At 38.1% G+C, this 16,385-nt stretch overlaps 1 protein-coding gene across 14 annotated transcripts in view; it reads right to left on the reverse strand.

Annotated features, from left to right (window-relative positions):
• Dtna (dystrobrevin alpha) overlaps positions 1-16,385 on the reverse strand; it is a 333,587-nt gene that overhangs the window by 60,531 nt on the left and 256,671 nt on the right. For 13 of the 14 annotated variants that reach the window (XM_070029341.1, XM_070029340.1, XM_070029345.1 and 10 more), the window contains 5 exons: positions 14,261-14,415; positions 11,577-11,682; positions 9,926-10,092; positions 6,656-6,780; positions 1,900-1,983 (listed from right to left, as the gene is read on the reverse strand). In XM_070029341.1, coding sequence (XP_069885442.1) covers positions 1,900-1,983; positions 6,656-6,780; positions 9,926-10,092; positions 11,577-11,682; positions 14,261-14,415 — 637 coding nt within the window. Of the gene's footprint in view, positions 1-176; positions 448-1,899; positions 1,984-6,655; positions 6,781-9,925; positions 10,093-11,576; positions 11,683-14,260; positions 14,416-16,385 lie in introns of those variants that run through there. The other variant, XM_070029353.1, reaches the window with a different exon arrangement.

Genomic DNA, 16,385 nt, shown 5'->3' on the forward strand with positions numbered 1-16,385 from the left:
GATTCTGATCATGTACCCTGGCCACTCTGATTTGCATACAGTTTATGGACAAATGCTTTCCAACCACAGGGCTGGGTGCACTTATTCCCTCAAATAACCTGTGGGGTACAAATGATGAGACCCCATTAAAACCTCCCATGGACAGAGCAAGGTCCACTCAGCGAGGAAAGATATTCAGTTTTATTGAACAGCACCCTTAAAACAGAAACTGGAGTCCAATCTCCATGGTGATAGGAAGAAACTCAAGTTTGAACAACACATCTGTGGTTCACAGATAGCATGCCAAAAGGACTGAAAATGCGAAGAAAGGGGAAACAATCATATTTTGAATTAACGGGTACCATGAACCCTGGAGGAAGCAGAACAGCTCAAAGTATTAGAGGGATATTTAGGGTAGAGGAAGTCATGTTATCCATCTAGACGCATCCACCAAAAGCACCGTCAGAGCTGAAATGATATAAAATGACCTTCAGTAAGGATGGGGTCTGTCTCTGCTTGGCATTTGTAGAATGTAGAACTCCCTTCTAAAGATATACATCTCTGTAATGATCATATTGTGTCCTCTCTAGGCAGATGTCCAAACCTGCATCTCTTACAGAATTGATTCTTTATGATTTTCCTTTAGGAAAGAAGGTGGAATTTGCTGGTGGTTCTAAAAGGGATGCTAATAAGAAGTTGTTGATGGTCTAAATCATATTGTTCCACTGTGGTATCCTGCAGGACCACTGTCTCCTCATTCCTACTCCTTACACACTTAATTTATACACCCCAAACAACATGTCCTGCCACATTCTCTTTATTCTACTTCTTACAATTACTGGGGACATCTTTGTTGCAGCTTTCTGTTGGGAGGAATCCAGGAACCCAGGAAGATAATTAGCAATGCACTCAGCCTGGCTGTCTTCTCATCCTCTCTAGAATGTATGAGGATTTTATAGGAAACTTGGCATCTTATCAACAGTCTCAGAGACAGGTAGATTATGTGCATTTTACAAAATATGAGGGTGTTTTTTATTTCTGTTGAAAGGTAGTCGAGACCTTCCTATGTTCAATTACTTACTCCAATTTTCCTTATCTTTGTTCCTGCTTTCCTGTGATGCTGCTCTGTTTATGAAATAATTTGCTGGTGCTTGTTTTGTGATAGTTGCTCAAATGACTCAGAGTATTTCTTGGGCCCTGTGTGTTCCCAGTACTAACTGTTAGATATGTGAACTTCTGTTGCTTGGTCACAAGGGAGTCAAATTGCAAAAAGATGAGACATATATCCACCCTTTAAAAAGATACAACATATATTCTTCAATGTTTTATAGATATATTTAAAAGTTCTATATTTAAATAATATATACAATGTATATATGACGTCTCATTATTATCCAGGCACTCATTTACATGGAAACTACATTTCTAAGTTTGTGCTTCAGCCTGTAGCCTCAGAAAGTCCATGATTTACCACAAAACAAAAACAAAACAAAACAGGATTCTTTTATATCTAGTGCCTGAAATAGTGAGATATTTCAGAATCAGTATAATGAAATACCACTCTATCTTGAAATTCCATTTCTCTTGCTTCATTGACCACTCCCAATGCTAGGAATGTGGCTTGTGTAGTGAGACAGAATAAGCATGTGTCAGTAGTAAAACTAAAACACTCCCCCCATTTTTAATGTGAGGGATCATAAATGCAGGTTGCCAGAAGTGACATTAACTGAAGCCTTCTCTACCTGCATTCAAATGGGAGAAATTTAAAGCATGTGATAGATACTAGCAAACTTGTTTCCAGTAATAGTCTTCTACATTTGGTATACAATCAAATGCATTATTTTTTCTTGTCACAGAATCGAGACTCATTCACAATGGGACATATCTTACTCCATGCTTTGTAGTTGATTTGGAACTTACCTCCTGGTGATAAAAGGACTTCCTGAGGAGGGTACAGAGTGGGAGAACAGCGTGTCATTCATGCTGGTTACAGGTCTGGGAGGCCTAAAACAAAGTAAGTACAGTGTGTGTGGAAAGTTAAAGCAAAGGAAAGACACAAATTAAAAACGACCTATCATATCTTGAGGAAAAATGATAGGAAGAGCAGACCCAGAATCCCCTTACCCAGGATCAATGTGAAAGTGCATATACTCTTGTAAAGTTACTTTTCCTCAAGAATAGAGAGGCTTACTTAGACACTGGAGGAAAAGCTCTGTAGAACATGAGAATATTGATCTAGGAGTGTTGAGTCTTGATGTTTCTTGAGTCAAGTTTTTGAATGGATAAAGGATTTTGAAGAAGATGATATCCATATTTCTATTATTTTCTAAAGGGAAAAGTTTGGCAAACAAGATTTTCAAAATCTACATGGTTTGGCAAGGGGAGGATTTCTTCAGAACCCCTTCTGTGTAATCAGAATGGTGGTACTCTAACATTTATGCAAGGACACAGCACAAAGACAGAGGATGGAATACTATCTTGCCTTATTGCCCCTTATTCTCAGTGAAGATGCAAGGAAGCAGTATATTTCTACTATTTGGTTGAATATATGACATAAGGCAATGTACAAACTTCACTTTGTTCATATGAGATTGCCATATGTATCCATTGCATTGTGTCTGACCCCCCCGCCCCAGTCTTCATTTCATCCTCTCAAACTTCACTTCATCCTGAATATCCTAGTTTAGATAAAACTAGAGAGCCAGGATCCCTATGTATCTCATCTTCAAGCAGTGTTCAGTTTTAGGTTCAATGGAAGATTCAGAAAGGTATGATGACAGAGAAATTAGAGTTCAGAAGATGAAGGACAAGACAGAGCATCATCCTGCATCAGAGAAAATGTTAGTTTCACTGTGATTCTGTTGAAAATGTTCCAATCTTGGTTTATCTCTAGGAAATCAGAAATTAAGTGGGTTTGAAATGCTTTCCAGCTGAATTGGGAATTTCCTCACTGCAAAGCTGAAATGGAGGTTTCTTAGCAAATGGCTTCGTGTTGAACTTAGGCCACAAAATGACTAGTCTTGGCACCCAATACTAGCTTCCTCCATAACCAAATGGCAAGTCATCTTGTCTAATCAAATAGGCTACTTTAGGGATACTAAACATATTTACTCTGACAAAAAGAAACAGCTCTAGGAGACTCAGTCACAAGAGCCTAGTATGGAGTTTTCTTTCTGGATCAGATCTTTCTTTCTGGACCGGAAATCACTAAACCATAAAATAAAATTTTCATCACTTCTTACGGGCTGAAAAAGTTAAGTTCAAGACAGGATAGTTTTAACTAGCTTCATATTTTGTGTCTCAGATCAGTTATACTTATGATTCTGTTTTATAAGTACGTGGGGGACTATTGAACTACTTACCAAGTATCACTTTTGGCAGCAAAAAACAAAAATGAACAGAGTAGAGACTGTTGTTAATCATGGCAGCATTTAGAAGCAATACAATAATGAAGAACAAATGCCAACATACAAAAATGTCACCACCTGCTTATTCCTATTTAAGGAATCATTCATAAGTAGCAGTACCTTCAATGCTTGTACATAAAATCCCCTGGCTCTAGTAAGTTCTGTGTCACATGATTCATTTCCATATGCAAATCTGTGTAAGTGTCTGAGATAGTACCACAACCTGTCTCTTTTTACTAAATCTAAGACTTCTTGGAAAATGTTAGTTTAATTATGCAGCCAGCCAGCCATTTTCTTTTCTTTTCTTTGCCATTTTTTTCACACTAAATACTTGGAACTGGAGTCTTACACAATACAAATATTTTCTGATTTATTAGGCACCGATCAAGCATGAGCTATACATCTTTGTCTCAATTTATACCTTTTTCCCTTATAAGGATTTTTCCCACTGATTAGATTGGACATACGTACTGGAGAACTCATATCAATTTTTTAATACAACCACAAACCCAGTGAGACATATGTGTTTAAAAAGATTGTATCATTTTCAGCATCTCATTCCAAACACACGGGCTGCATAATGTTAACTATATTTCAGCACTGCATAAGGACTTGCAATTACCCTTCAGGTAAACATGTGAAACATGTGACTCCTTTCTGAACAGCATCTTTGAAGAATTTGCACTAATTTGCAAATTGTCTCTCTCCCTACTTCTCTCCCCACTTCTTTCCCCTCTCCCTCCTGAGCACATAATAAAGAAAGGTCATGTAAGGATATATCTAGAGGCTGACCATCTGCAAATACAATTTTAAAAATGGTGAAATAGCTTAGGATAAAAGAACTTGCCATAGAATGTCATATATTTTTATAAAATATAATAAAATTATACCTACATACATTGGGAAGAGGTGAAAATATTCATTAATTTCAAGTACTTGGCCAATATAGCAGACTAAAAGGATCTTCTTTGTCAAAGATTAAAACATACATTATTTATATTGTCATTTAAGAGGCATTTATTTATGTCCTAAGAATAGCCTACAAAGGGTAAATTAGAAGCATGGCTTCCAATTGAAAGTCTTAGACTACCCTTTGTCTCTTTCCCCAATAATGGCTTGCATTCCTGCTAAAAAGTACAGGTAAAACTTCTGTACCTACAAACAGAAAAGAAACTCTGTTCTAATACAGACTGGACAATCTTCATCCAGAATTTCTTGACTGTTGTTTTAATAAATATGTCAGATCATTTTTATTATGATCAAAACATTTGCCCTGGCAGATTGTATAGATTATTTTGATTGAAAACTCCTTGGGGAGGCTGGCTAAATATACAGCAATTTTCTTTCAAGAAAAGGCAGATATTATATACAGAATCCTGAAATATCTCCATGGAACACAAACGAAGGCTCTATTGTGGGGACTCAGGGAGTCCTCCAGGGTTAGAGCATCCATTGAGCAAGTACAAGCCCTGGATTCATTTGCTGTACCCATCAGCTTATTGTGGAAATAAATACTGCTTTTAGTTAACTCAGTTCATAATGCATAAGATCATATTTCCCTAATAAATTAAATTGTATAAAGTTTTTACTTAGCCAATTAAACAGCATATACATACTCACTGAAATTTACTTTTATTACATATAGACTCACACACACAGACACTAACACACAGAAACTGACTTTTATTCACAGTACCTCCTTTCCTAAATCCTTCTAGAAGAGGGAGCAGCATTCTTATTCTGTCTACTTCAATACCGTTGGCACACAGCTGCTCTTATCCACACTGTTTCTGCCCAGCAACTTAGACTTGAGGCTGCCTTTATATGTAACTCTTACTGGGATGGTAGGAAGTGACTGGGCGGAACTTTCACAGTAGAGGCTTACTCTCATTCTTTCTTTTCCTTTGCTACTAAGTTAGTGACTGTCTCTAGTAGACGATGTGAAGAAAAGCGGAGACCTCATTACCAACAGCTCCTGTGAAGCAATTTCTGTGAATTGTTGACCATTTAGGATATTCCCTAGATTTACTTGTTTATTTTCAGGAACATTATTTCCTGTTAAGGAAATGAATTAATGGCATTCTATAGAATTGATTTTTACATTATTTTCCGGATGTTTGGCCTAGGCCAGCATGTCACTTGAGATAGGAGCGCTGTTTTCTGTGCCTTATTGACAGAGTCAGGAATCCCTTAAAGCACACACAGGAGCAACGAACACACGGCCCTGTAGTATTTAAACAAAGCACACAGATGAGATGCAAACCCAATGATGTGATGGTATTTGCTCAGACCCATCAGGGGAAAGAATTACTACTTCTATCTGGGTTTCATATCACCACGGTGCCTGTTAAGAGACTGTATTATGTTCTCCCTATCATATGAACTTTGAATCCGTGAATTACTGATATTGGAAACTCATCAGCTCATACATGTAAAAATACGGTGTTGCACACTGGCGGGTCCCAATAAACTATGGGGGAAGAAAAGATGGTTCTTAAAGGAGGAATGGGAGGAAGCACCCATATTAGAGGCTTGCAGAGAACTTGTGATGATATTTTTCCTAACTGTACTGTAATCAGCTTCATTTTTGTTTGAGCCCAAATTCACACTAAAGGAGAGGACATTTCTTCTACCCAAACCTTTTGCTGTCTTGGTGAGGTCTGAGACAGGTCTAAGGCTCAACAATGGTAGGAAATGGCAGGTTGATAATTGTACCATTCACTTGTCCAGCCTTTCTATCAAATGCACACATAGACAAGTTTTTGATCTCCTTCTTCAACTTTCCTATTTATAGACTATACATTTTTAGAAGATAGGAATCCAGGCACTAAAAAACTCAAAAGCAATATGTAGATTAGCTGGCATCATTACCATGACTGACTATGCTGAGAAATGAAACAAATGGTTGTTAAAATTTGAGCTGAAAGTACATACGATACTAACATACATTATGCTATTACTTTTTTAAACAATGGTAATTCCATTGATGGTTTATTTCCATCTGTGCACATTCTACTAACATTCATATTTTATAACTTTTTGAAATTTTTGAATAAGCTTTTTGAATATTTTCTATTCTGTTAGTGTTTTACTTTATAAGTAAAGGTAGAAAGACTGAGGGAAAAATGACAATCGTATTGCTTTATTTAAAAAAAATAAAACTAAAAACGTGGTCTCTGACAAGTTATGTGAAATTGTCTTGTATGAATTGCTTGGGACATGCGTCAGGGAAAAAAGATGTATCTTCCTTTTGGTATGGAGATACTCACACGATGTGAGCCAAGTTGAGCGGCTTCTCAGGTTGGTCTGGAAACATGGGGTGCAAAGGTTCACGGCTGGAAGCACAACTCAGGGACTTGCTTAATGCATTCGTTAACTTCTTAGCAGGTGATTTCTGGGAAGAAAAAGAATAGGTAGATGTGATAACAGCTAATCGTGCTGTGATAATCTACCAGATGGTTTACTTTTTTCTTTTTTAAAACAGCTATTTACTCATTCATTCACTCATTCAAGAACTCCTTTTCTAGCATATACATACTCTAAGTCAGGAAGTTTGTTCAAGGCTGGGGCCAGGATACCTACCTCCTTCACTTAGTGTCACCAACTGTGAAAAACGAAAGCAGCCATTGCACATGGGACACTTAACCTGGGACTTAATGGGCCACTAGAATCCTTCTGACAGAAACCAAGGGTACTGAGTTCTAGTCACTTGGGGAAGTAATTTCAGATGGGAGAAACAGAAAATGCAGAGGGAGGAATAGAGAGGAGATCTTGTTCTGGAAATGAAAGTGGGAGAGAGGTCACCAAAGTCCTCATATGACAAGGCAAGGTTGGCAAAAAGGACACAATCTGGATGTTTAAATCACAGGGATGACAAGATGAGACCTCGTTCTGGAGGGACTGGCTTGGGTGGAGGGATGCTCAGAAGCAAAGAGAGGATCAGAAAGATTTACAGAAATCCAACAATCGAAGAGGTCTCTGGTGTGGCCCAATACATCCCATTAGAAGTAAAACTGGAACTTCAAACTTCATCTTTCGAGTCTGAAATCCACATTCTTTGCAGCATGTCATACTACTGCTTTTCTTTGTTGCTGTTATATATCTTCATAGGATAACATCAAAATTGAAAGAATAGAATAATATCTGATTAATACATCTATATAGTGAATCCATATTTTCCTCTCCATTAAGTAGCAGTGTACATAGCCAGACACCAGTGATCCTAGCTGTAATCCTAGCTACTCAGGAGACTGAGATCTGAGGATCACGGTTCAAAGCCAGCCCAGGCAGAAAAGTCCATGAGACTCTTATCTCTAATTAACTACTGGAAAACTGGAAGTGGCACTGTGGCTCAAGTGGTAGAGTGCTAGCCTTGAGCTGAAGAGCTCAGGGACAGTGCCTATGCTCTGTCATGTCAAGCTCCATGACCGACCAAAAACAATAAAGAAAGCAGTGTATAATTTTGTCATTACCTTTTATGCCTGGGGTTCATACTTGGTAGTATAATAACTTTTGCCCTTGTTATTTAAAAGCTTTGCAATAGGAGCCTTGTTTAAGAAGTCCCCTTGGGGAGCTGAGGGCATGACTCAAGTGGTAAAGCACTTGCCTAACATGTGTGAGGCCCTGAGTTCAATCCCCAGTACTACCAAACACAATAAAACCACCATCACCACCAAAAGCAAAAATTCAAACCAACAAATAAATTCTAATTCCCCTTTGGCTACTGTTAGAAAGTGTAATTCTTATGACATTTTAATCAGCAGCAGCAACAGTGTCTTACTCTGAAACTACTAAGCCCCTGTGTCCTCTTGCAGAGTCTGACTCAACTTTGTAAAGACATCCTCCTGTTATGGGCTTTTAGAACTCACACTCCTTAGGTGAATTCAGTCTTTGAACAGATCAACTAAAGATGATTAATCAGCATCAATCTTCCTCCATCTCTTTTCTCCTCCTCCCTCCCTTTTGGCACCAGACTCTCACTGTGTAGCCCATATTGGCCTCACGATCTTCTGGCCTCTGCTTCTAGACTGCTGGGATTATAATCTGAACCATGATGTCCAGATTTTTTTTTAAAGGACACTAAGTATCCCTTTAAGGAAAGGCTACAGGTTGAATTGAAAATAACAATACACTTAAATTAACAAAAAGCCATAACAACTTTATATTTTCGTGTGCTAGAATTATCTTAAGATGAGCTGACAGGCATTGGTGGTTCACACCTGTAATCCTAGCTATTCAGGAGGCTGAGATTGGAGAATCACAGTTCACAGCCAGCCTGGGTAGGAAAGTCTGTGAGACTTGTCTCCAATTAGCCACCAGAAAACCAGAAATGAAGCTGTGGTTCAAAGCAGTAGAGCATCAGCCTTGAATAAAAAGCTCAGGGGCAGCCCCCAGGATTTGAGTTCAGGCCCCGTGACTGAGAACAACAAAATACCAACAATAACAACAACAACAGCAACAACAACTAAACCCAATCCCTGCACAGAACAATAGTTGAACAAATGTTAAGAGCTACATTGCTAGGACTTGTCTTTGAGTTTAATGAGGTCAGAAAGTCACAAACTACTGAAAGCACAAATACACCAAGATCAGATTCCTACTTTTTTCTTTGATTTTTTTTTATTGTGAAAATACTGTACAGAGGGGTTACAATTACATGAGCAAGATAGTGAGTACATTTCTTATCAAGCATTGTTGCCTCCTCCTTTGTTTCCCCTTCCCATACTTTCCCATCTCCCCCCTCACCTTGCACCAAAGTTGTAAAGTTCGTTTTTTGACATAACCTCTTATACATCTCATTGTTGCAATGGGTCCACCTGTATCCCTGTTTAAACAATTTGTTTTTCCCTTCCCCTCAACAAATTATACCAACATCAAATACAGTGAAAGCAGGGGTTATACTGTGGAGGAGGGACATACAAAGCAACAAAGAAATCATCTTATAAATATGTTAGAAACAATAGCAAGAAAGAAAAACCATTTGAGTCCTTATCTTAGGGGTACTCCTGGGCAAATGTCTACCAACTTTATCAAGTTGATTACATGCTGTTCACAAAAAGACAATTTGCTAATATGACCACAATTTCTCCTCTCCATTCTCTGAAATAAGTATAACAGAACTCTTATACTTCTGTCCTTAGTATGACAGCCATACTCTTACAAGAATTCAAGGATCTGTGAAAAATGAAACAATATTTCCAGCAACTTCCACAACAAAACAAAACTTGGAAAATTCCTTAACTTACTGTCAAAATAAGCCTATGTAGCCAAAGCTATTGTGGTTCATTATTTAAGTCAATACAGACTGGTCTATGTTTCAAGCACAGTTTTAATCTTCCTATATTTTAAGTCTCAGGAAGCTACTTTGAACTCAGGTAGTACAAATAAGGGATCCAATTGGGTGGAAGATGACAGGGAAGACATGTTAGACTCAGAGTGAAAGTGAAGTTTGTCCCTTAATTGTCACCATCCTTGAAACTCCCTTTCACTGGGGACAACAGTCACACACCCAATTTTAAATATTACCCAGCGTCACTTACCCATGATGTGTACTCTTTCATTTGGTGCTGGTTGCTATGGGAACCTCCTGCATGCCCCCTCCAGAAGCAGTCCTGACAGAGCTGGTAATTGTGACATTGTTGGCATCGGTAGCGAAATCCCATCATACTTTCACTGTGGCAGTAAGAACACTCAACTGGGTGGAAGACTAGAAAATGGAAAAACAAAACAAGAAAACAAAGTATGAGCCAGAAGAAGAAAAAGGCAGCCTAGAAAGAACTAGAGCTTTCTGCTATGTTCTATGAATTCAAACCATAGACAATTTTGGCCTAGAGAAGCCTTTAGTTTGTTCCTGGAACCTCACCAGCATGTCTTTTCCAGCATGCACATCAGGATGAAAGAAATGAAACAGGATGGGGAATAGGTGTGCTTTTAACAGCATGTATCTCTGTAAGGTCACTTGGTAATTCAACTCCCACTACAAGAATATAAGTTATCTAACCTGACTTGCCTTTCCTTCAAATACGTTCTCTCTCTTGGACCAGCAATGGTCACTAAAGACTCAGAAGCATGATGGAAGAGTTATCCAGAGTAAATGTGAATACAATGTAAAAATGTCAGGAAGATGCAGAGAAGAAACTGGATGAGAGAATTGAAATATCATTATTTAAAGTGGAGTGGCTATAGTTTATTTAATGAGTAACTGGTTTCATCTCACCTCTATGCTTTTTTGTTCTTTTCTGAAGCAGATGGATGGGGGCCTAAAATATATATACATCATCTGAACACTGTTCTAATCCAGAGAGTTCTGGCACACAATTTTCTTCAGCAAAAAATTAGGATTATAAAGCAGGCAAGGTAAAACATTTGATATTGGAAGCTAATAAGTGAACAGGCAGTTTCACATGTTGTGAGCTAAAGATTGTAAAACAATTACTATAACCATTCTTGCCTTTGGTAAAATTCAGGAAAAATAATGTGACTGAGAATCCATGGAGTTAAGAAAGCAAGTGTAAAAGCAAGACCACAGCTGGTTCTGGTGCATTGTCTACTGAACAAGCACAGTAAGTTCTCCTTCTTGGCCATTGATGAAGACAAGGCTGGAACACCATCTTCCACAATTGGAAATTCCGAGAGCAGGAATGCAATTATGGCTTTCTGACTCGAGAATGACTAGTCCTGGACTGGTAGACAGCAGTCAAAAGCCATGTAACACATCCTGTTCATCTACATTGCACATTGTTTTTGCATATGGATAAGAAATATTTTTTAAAAAGCCTGTGGCTATTAGTAGCTGTGAAGAAACCAGTTAATCCATTCTTTCAATTGTGTTCATTAGCCAAACAGGACACAGTCAAAACTCTGAATTAAGAGAGACAATAAAGGTAGAAGATTTCTAAATGAGTTCAAAGTGAAACAAACTTGAGTCTTAGTGTACAGTAAAGACATCTTAGATCCTAAAATTCTAATAAGAGACATATGATAAAATATTTTTTTAAATTCAAGTCCTTGTTTTGTCATGGTCCTAGAAGACTTTATTAACAGGTGGGAGACAGGTTAGATCTATCCTCAGCAAAATAAGAACCACAAATTAGACTTCCCTCAAACTCTGATATGGATTTCATATCTGCAGATACTGTGGTCTAATTTCAATAATTCAAAAGCTGCCTTTTCTGACTAGCAACCACTCACCATTTTCAACATTTGCCAGACGGTGCAGGAGAGGCAACCAGACCAGACACTGCGGGGGAGGGTCTGACATCAGTGTGTCTAAGAAACCATTCAATGTGACTTTTTTCTGAAAAAAAAAATCATTACAAAAATTTAGGACAGTCTCACCAAAAACAAAACAAAATTCTGACCCCTAAGAGAATGTCAGTAATTCTTTTAAAATTTTGTTTTTTTAAATAACACTAAAATTAAAAAAATCTTTTTTTATAAAGCCTTCCTCTCACTTCAATCTGCTTCTAACTATTCATCTTGATGCTTTCTGATATAGAAAAGGAATGTGTTATGTTTCTTTTTAAAATGACCAAAAAAAGTGTTACATTTAATGTATGCATCATATCAGTATAAATAACAAAAATTACATGTTCAGATGTAGAAATCACTACTTTAATTGAACTAGAGCATCAAAGTGGATGGATAGACTGCCATGCCTGGCTCGTGACTTTTATTTTGAAATGTTATAAATAACCTCATCATTATGGTTATATGCATGATGATGTAAGGGACAGTCTATAGGATATTGGAGAAAAGAGGTTTTAACACAATAACGAACTTCTTTTTTGAATGTACAGATCCATTAAATTAAAAGAAAATCAAGGCAGAGAGAAAAATACTGAATGAGGTCACCCATATGGACGATAAGCAGTGGATTTGAGAGAAGATCATAGAACAATGGTTCTCAGGGGCTGGAAGGGGAGGGAGGAGGAGGGATCATGGGTGTCAAACTTAGGTAGAGAGAACACAAATTTCATAGAGAAGTTTCTGAAAGAGTAACATGTTGGGGCACGAATGCATAAGAAGATAGCGTCCTTGGGACATGGGGGAGCAAGAGAATAAGGGGTTAGAAAGCACTTCCTCCGCTGAGATAACACAGAAAGAGAGTTCGTATTTGGTACAGCAAACCATGTCTTCTTTTCCAATCTTTTGGGCACTTTTACTTTTAAGTTCTTGATCACAGGGAGGCCTGCTGTGGCTTTGGCTCCCAGCGCACCAAGTAAGCAATCTGATGGTATTTCCTAGCTGGGAAATCAGAGTGTTGTTTTCCTTCTTTGTCCTTTCCCTTCTCTGCCCTTTCCTTTCCAATCTTTTCTTCCTTCTTTTCTTTCCTTTTTCTTTTTTGTATATGTTTGTCCTGGGGCTTAAACTCACGGCCTGGGTGCTGTATTTGAGCTTTTGTACTACCACTTGAGCTATAGCGCTACTTCTGGCTTTTTGTGGTTAATTGGAGATAAGAGTCTCTTGGACCAGGCTGACTTTGAATTATGAACCTCAGATTTCAGTCTCCTAAATAGCTCGGATTACAAGCGTGAGCCAGCAACACCCAGCTGATTTCTTTTTTGTTTATTTATTTTTATATTTTACTTGCAGTTTTTTTTTTTATTTCAGGAGTCTCTTCAGGGATGTGATTTTTTTTGGGGGGGGGTCGGTTGTGGGGCTTGAACTCTGAGCGTGGGCGCTGTCCCTGAGCTCTTCAGTTCAAGGCGAGCACTCTACTGCTTGAGCTACAGTGCCACTTCCAATTTTCTAGTGGTTTATTGGAGATAAGAGTCTCACAGAGTTTCCTGCCCAGGCTGGCTTTGAACCACGATCCTCAGATCTCAGCCTTCTGAGTAGCTAGGATTACAGGCGTGAGCCACTAGAGCCTGGCAGGTATGTAATTTTTTTGTGTGATTTTTATTTCAGTGGACTTTTTGTAGAGCATAATTGGTTTTTTGTTGCTAAAAGCTAGCTAATGTGTAATCTTTTTTTTTTTAAGCAGTTGGGTTTAAACTCAGGATCTTATAAGTACTCTACCACTTGAGCTGAACACCGCTACCATTTTTGTTTTTGTTTTTTGCTTTAGTTTGTCTTTTCAATATGGTGTCGTGTTTGTTTTGCCCAAGTTGGCCTCAAACAACTATTTTCCTGTTTCTACCTCTGGAGCAACTGGGGTTAACCTTTCCTTTGTGTCACATTTAGTTAAAACACAGCATTGTGAACCTTAAAGATATTATGCTGGGCTGGGAAGGTGGCTCAGTGGTAGAGCGCTTGTCTTGCATGCATGAGGCCCTGGGTTCAATTCCTCAGCATCACATAAGCAAAAAGAAAAAAGCCGGAAGTGGCACTGTGGCTCAAGTGGTAGAGTGCTAGCCTTGAGCTGAAGAGCTGAGGGATAGCGCCTAGACCCAGAGTTCAGGCCCCACGAACTGACACCCCCCCAAATATATTATGCCAAGGCCGACTTAGGCAGGTGTATTTGTCATAATTTGAGTAACCTAAATCACAATGGTATGCAGGGGTGACTCCTTTCTCCTCTCTTTTTCTGAATACTGCTAATGTTTGATGCTGGGTTAGACACATGTTTCATATAGGACTGAGTTAAAAAAATTAGCCCTTTGGATAGTACAGTAATGATAATAATGATACTGAAAATGCAGTATATGGTAAGGATTAAATTAGACAACAGAAGTCATTTGTATGGTACCTGCCTAATGGCCAGTGAATGCCAGCTATTATTATTATCCAGATGTGTTAGTTACAGCTCAGAGGCTATATGTCAAAAGCTGGGTATTGTCATAAAGGAGCATTGGTCCAGACATCTGTGACTGGAAATGACACACACAAGGGGAATAACAACTGTTTGAGAGATACTTTCTTTAAAATGTTACCTGTTGTGAAAAACAAGATCTAGCTGATTGTTCTGTGTAACCAAATGAGGGACCTTCAAAAACTGCTGTGGGTAGCTTGAGAACTTCGCGAAGGAACTGGTCATATCGCCCATAAACCATCACACCACTGGAGTCAGAAATCATTGAGAAAATATCTAAGAGAAGGGAAAGAATGAAGACATTTGTTTGTCACTTGAACATTCTATAGTTTCAGTATAACATATCTGCTGCAAATAAGAAATGTGACAGAATAGATACAATGTTTTTGTGAAAGAATAATAGGAAAGCTAATTTTATGTTGAAATATTCATAACATGGCACTTTCTCTAGTATCTTTTTTTGTAGATGATTTTAACACATAGCACATTGGGTAAAATTGGGTGATTTCAGCACGTAGCACATTGGGTAAAATTAACATATTTTGATAAGACAGAAAACATTATGCTTTTGCTCTGAGGTAAAATGATCAACTCATACATAGCTTAATTGTTAATTTTGATGCCATTTGAATAGACACTAGAGAATTTCATTTCAAAGGGAGAGAGAGAGTAAGAGAGAGAGAGTATGTGTGTGTGTATCTGTGAATCTGATTAGCAAGTAGAACACCTATATTATTACTAAAACTATTGTTTTGGTTTCTGGTATTTACAAAGGGAAAGATTCAGTAGGGATAAAGTTTTCATAAAAACACTTGATTAACTTCCCACAGAAGCATGAAACTTTCCATAAATCAGTGTTCAGGGCATAAACATTTGATTTATGAGGAAGGATCTTCAGACATGTGTGGTGAAGAGGAAGCTTGGCCTTGTGGGTAATCAATGAAGTAAAGTCACGGTTGAATTATTCTCCAAAGTGTTCTTCGATTCACTGAATCTCTGACCTTCCATTTCTGTCCTTAATCAATGTTAATGGCATCATTTCCCAAGATGCTTCGTGATGCTCTTTGGAAATAACTATTAAAATGAAAGGATTTGTTATTGGTTTAACCAGATTAGTGTTTGTCCAACACAACAACTGGTATCAACTCTCAGTAAGAACAATGTGCTACCTTTGTTCATTTTGGGGTTCACTTTTTTTTTTTTGGTCGTGGGGCTTGAACTCTGGGCCTGGGCACTATCCCTCAGCTCTTCAGCTTAAGGCAAATGCCCCACCACTTGAGCCACAGTGCCACTTCCAGTTTTCTGAATGGTTTATTGGAGATAAGAATCTCATGGAGTTTCCTGCCTGGGCTGGCTTTGAACCACGATCCTCAGATCTCAGCCTTCTGAGTAGCTAGGATTACAGGCGTCTGCCACCAATGCCTAGAGGAGTTCACTTTTTAAGGTCAAAATGTAATTGAAGATACTGCCATCTAAACTAAAAAAAAATATTTCTTTGGTCCACTTTAGCAATGTTATTTATTTTGTGAATTTTATCTTGTGTCCCATGAAAGCTAGTCAAAAAATAGACAAAAAAAGAAGTTATCAGTAGCAAATCTATTGTATAATCTCAGAGATAAAACTGAAGAATCCTATCACGAGAGAAAGAAAGAAACCTCAGCAAAGGGAACTTTTTTAAAAATTTAATTTTATTGTCAAGGTAATGTACAAAGGTGTTATGGTTACATATGCAAGACAAGGAATACATTTCTTGCTAAACTTATTACTCCCTCCCTTATTTTTCTCCCACTTTCCCTTCCCCCCAACCTCCTCCCACCAATGTATAGTTCATTACCAACATATTGTCTTAGAGAATTGCTGTTTCCTTGGTTTACCCATCCTTTGTCTCACCATTTTGTTGGGAACTAACTTTTTTTTTTTTTTTTTTTTTTTAATGAGAGCTGCCATCTTGTTTGCTTTTTTGGCAGGATGGCTGGTTATAATAGGGTCACCCAGACTATCTTCTAAGCATTACTTTTTCCATCCAAGCCACATTCCCAAACAGGAGCTGGTAAAAAGATTTTGGCAACATCTCTAATTTGTATAAGTAATTCCAATGGTGATCATCCACACAGTTGAAGCTAATTTTAACTTCTTTTGTGTTGAGGAAGGACTGCTAAGCAATAGACAAAAAGGGCTGGACCACTGAGATTAACTGGAAGTGGCTGTGAAAAGCCACATTTTCAAAAGAAATGATAAAAAGATGA

The sequence above is a fragment of the Dipodomys merriami genome, unplaced genomic scaffold (genome assembly GCF_024711535.1).
Source record: "Dipodomys merriami isolate MVZ:Mamm:240054 unplaced genomic scaffold, mDipMer1.0.p SCAF_2, whole genome shotgun sequence".
Lineage (NCBI taxonomy): Eukaryota > Metazoa > Chordata > Mammalia > Rodentia > Heteromyidae > Dipodomys > Dipodomys merriami.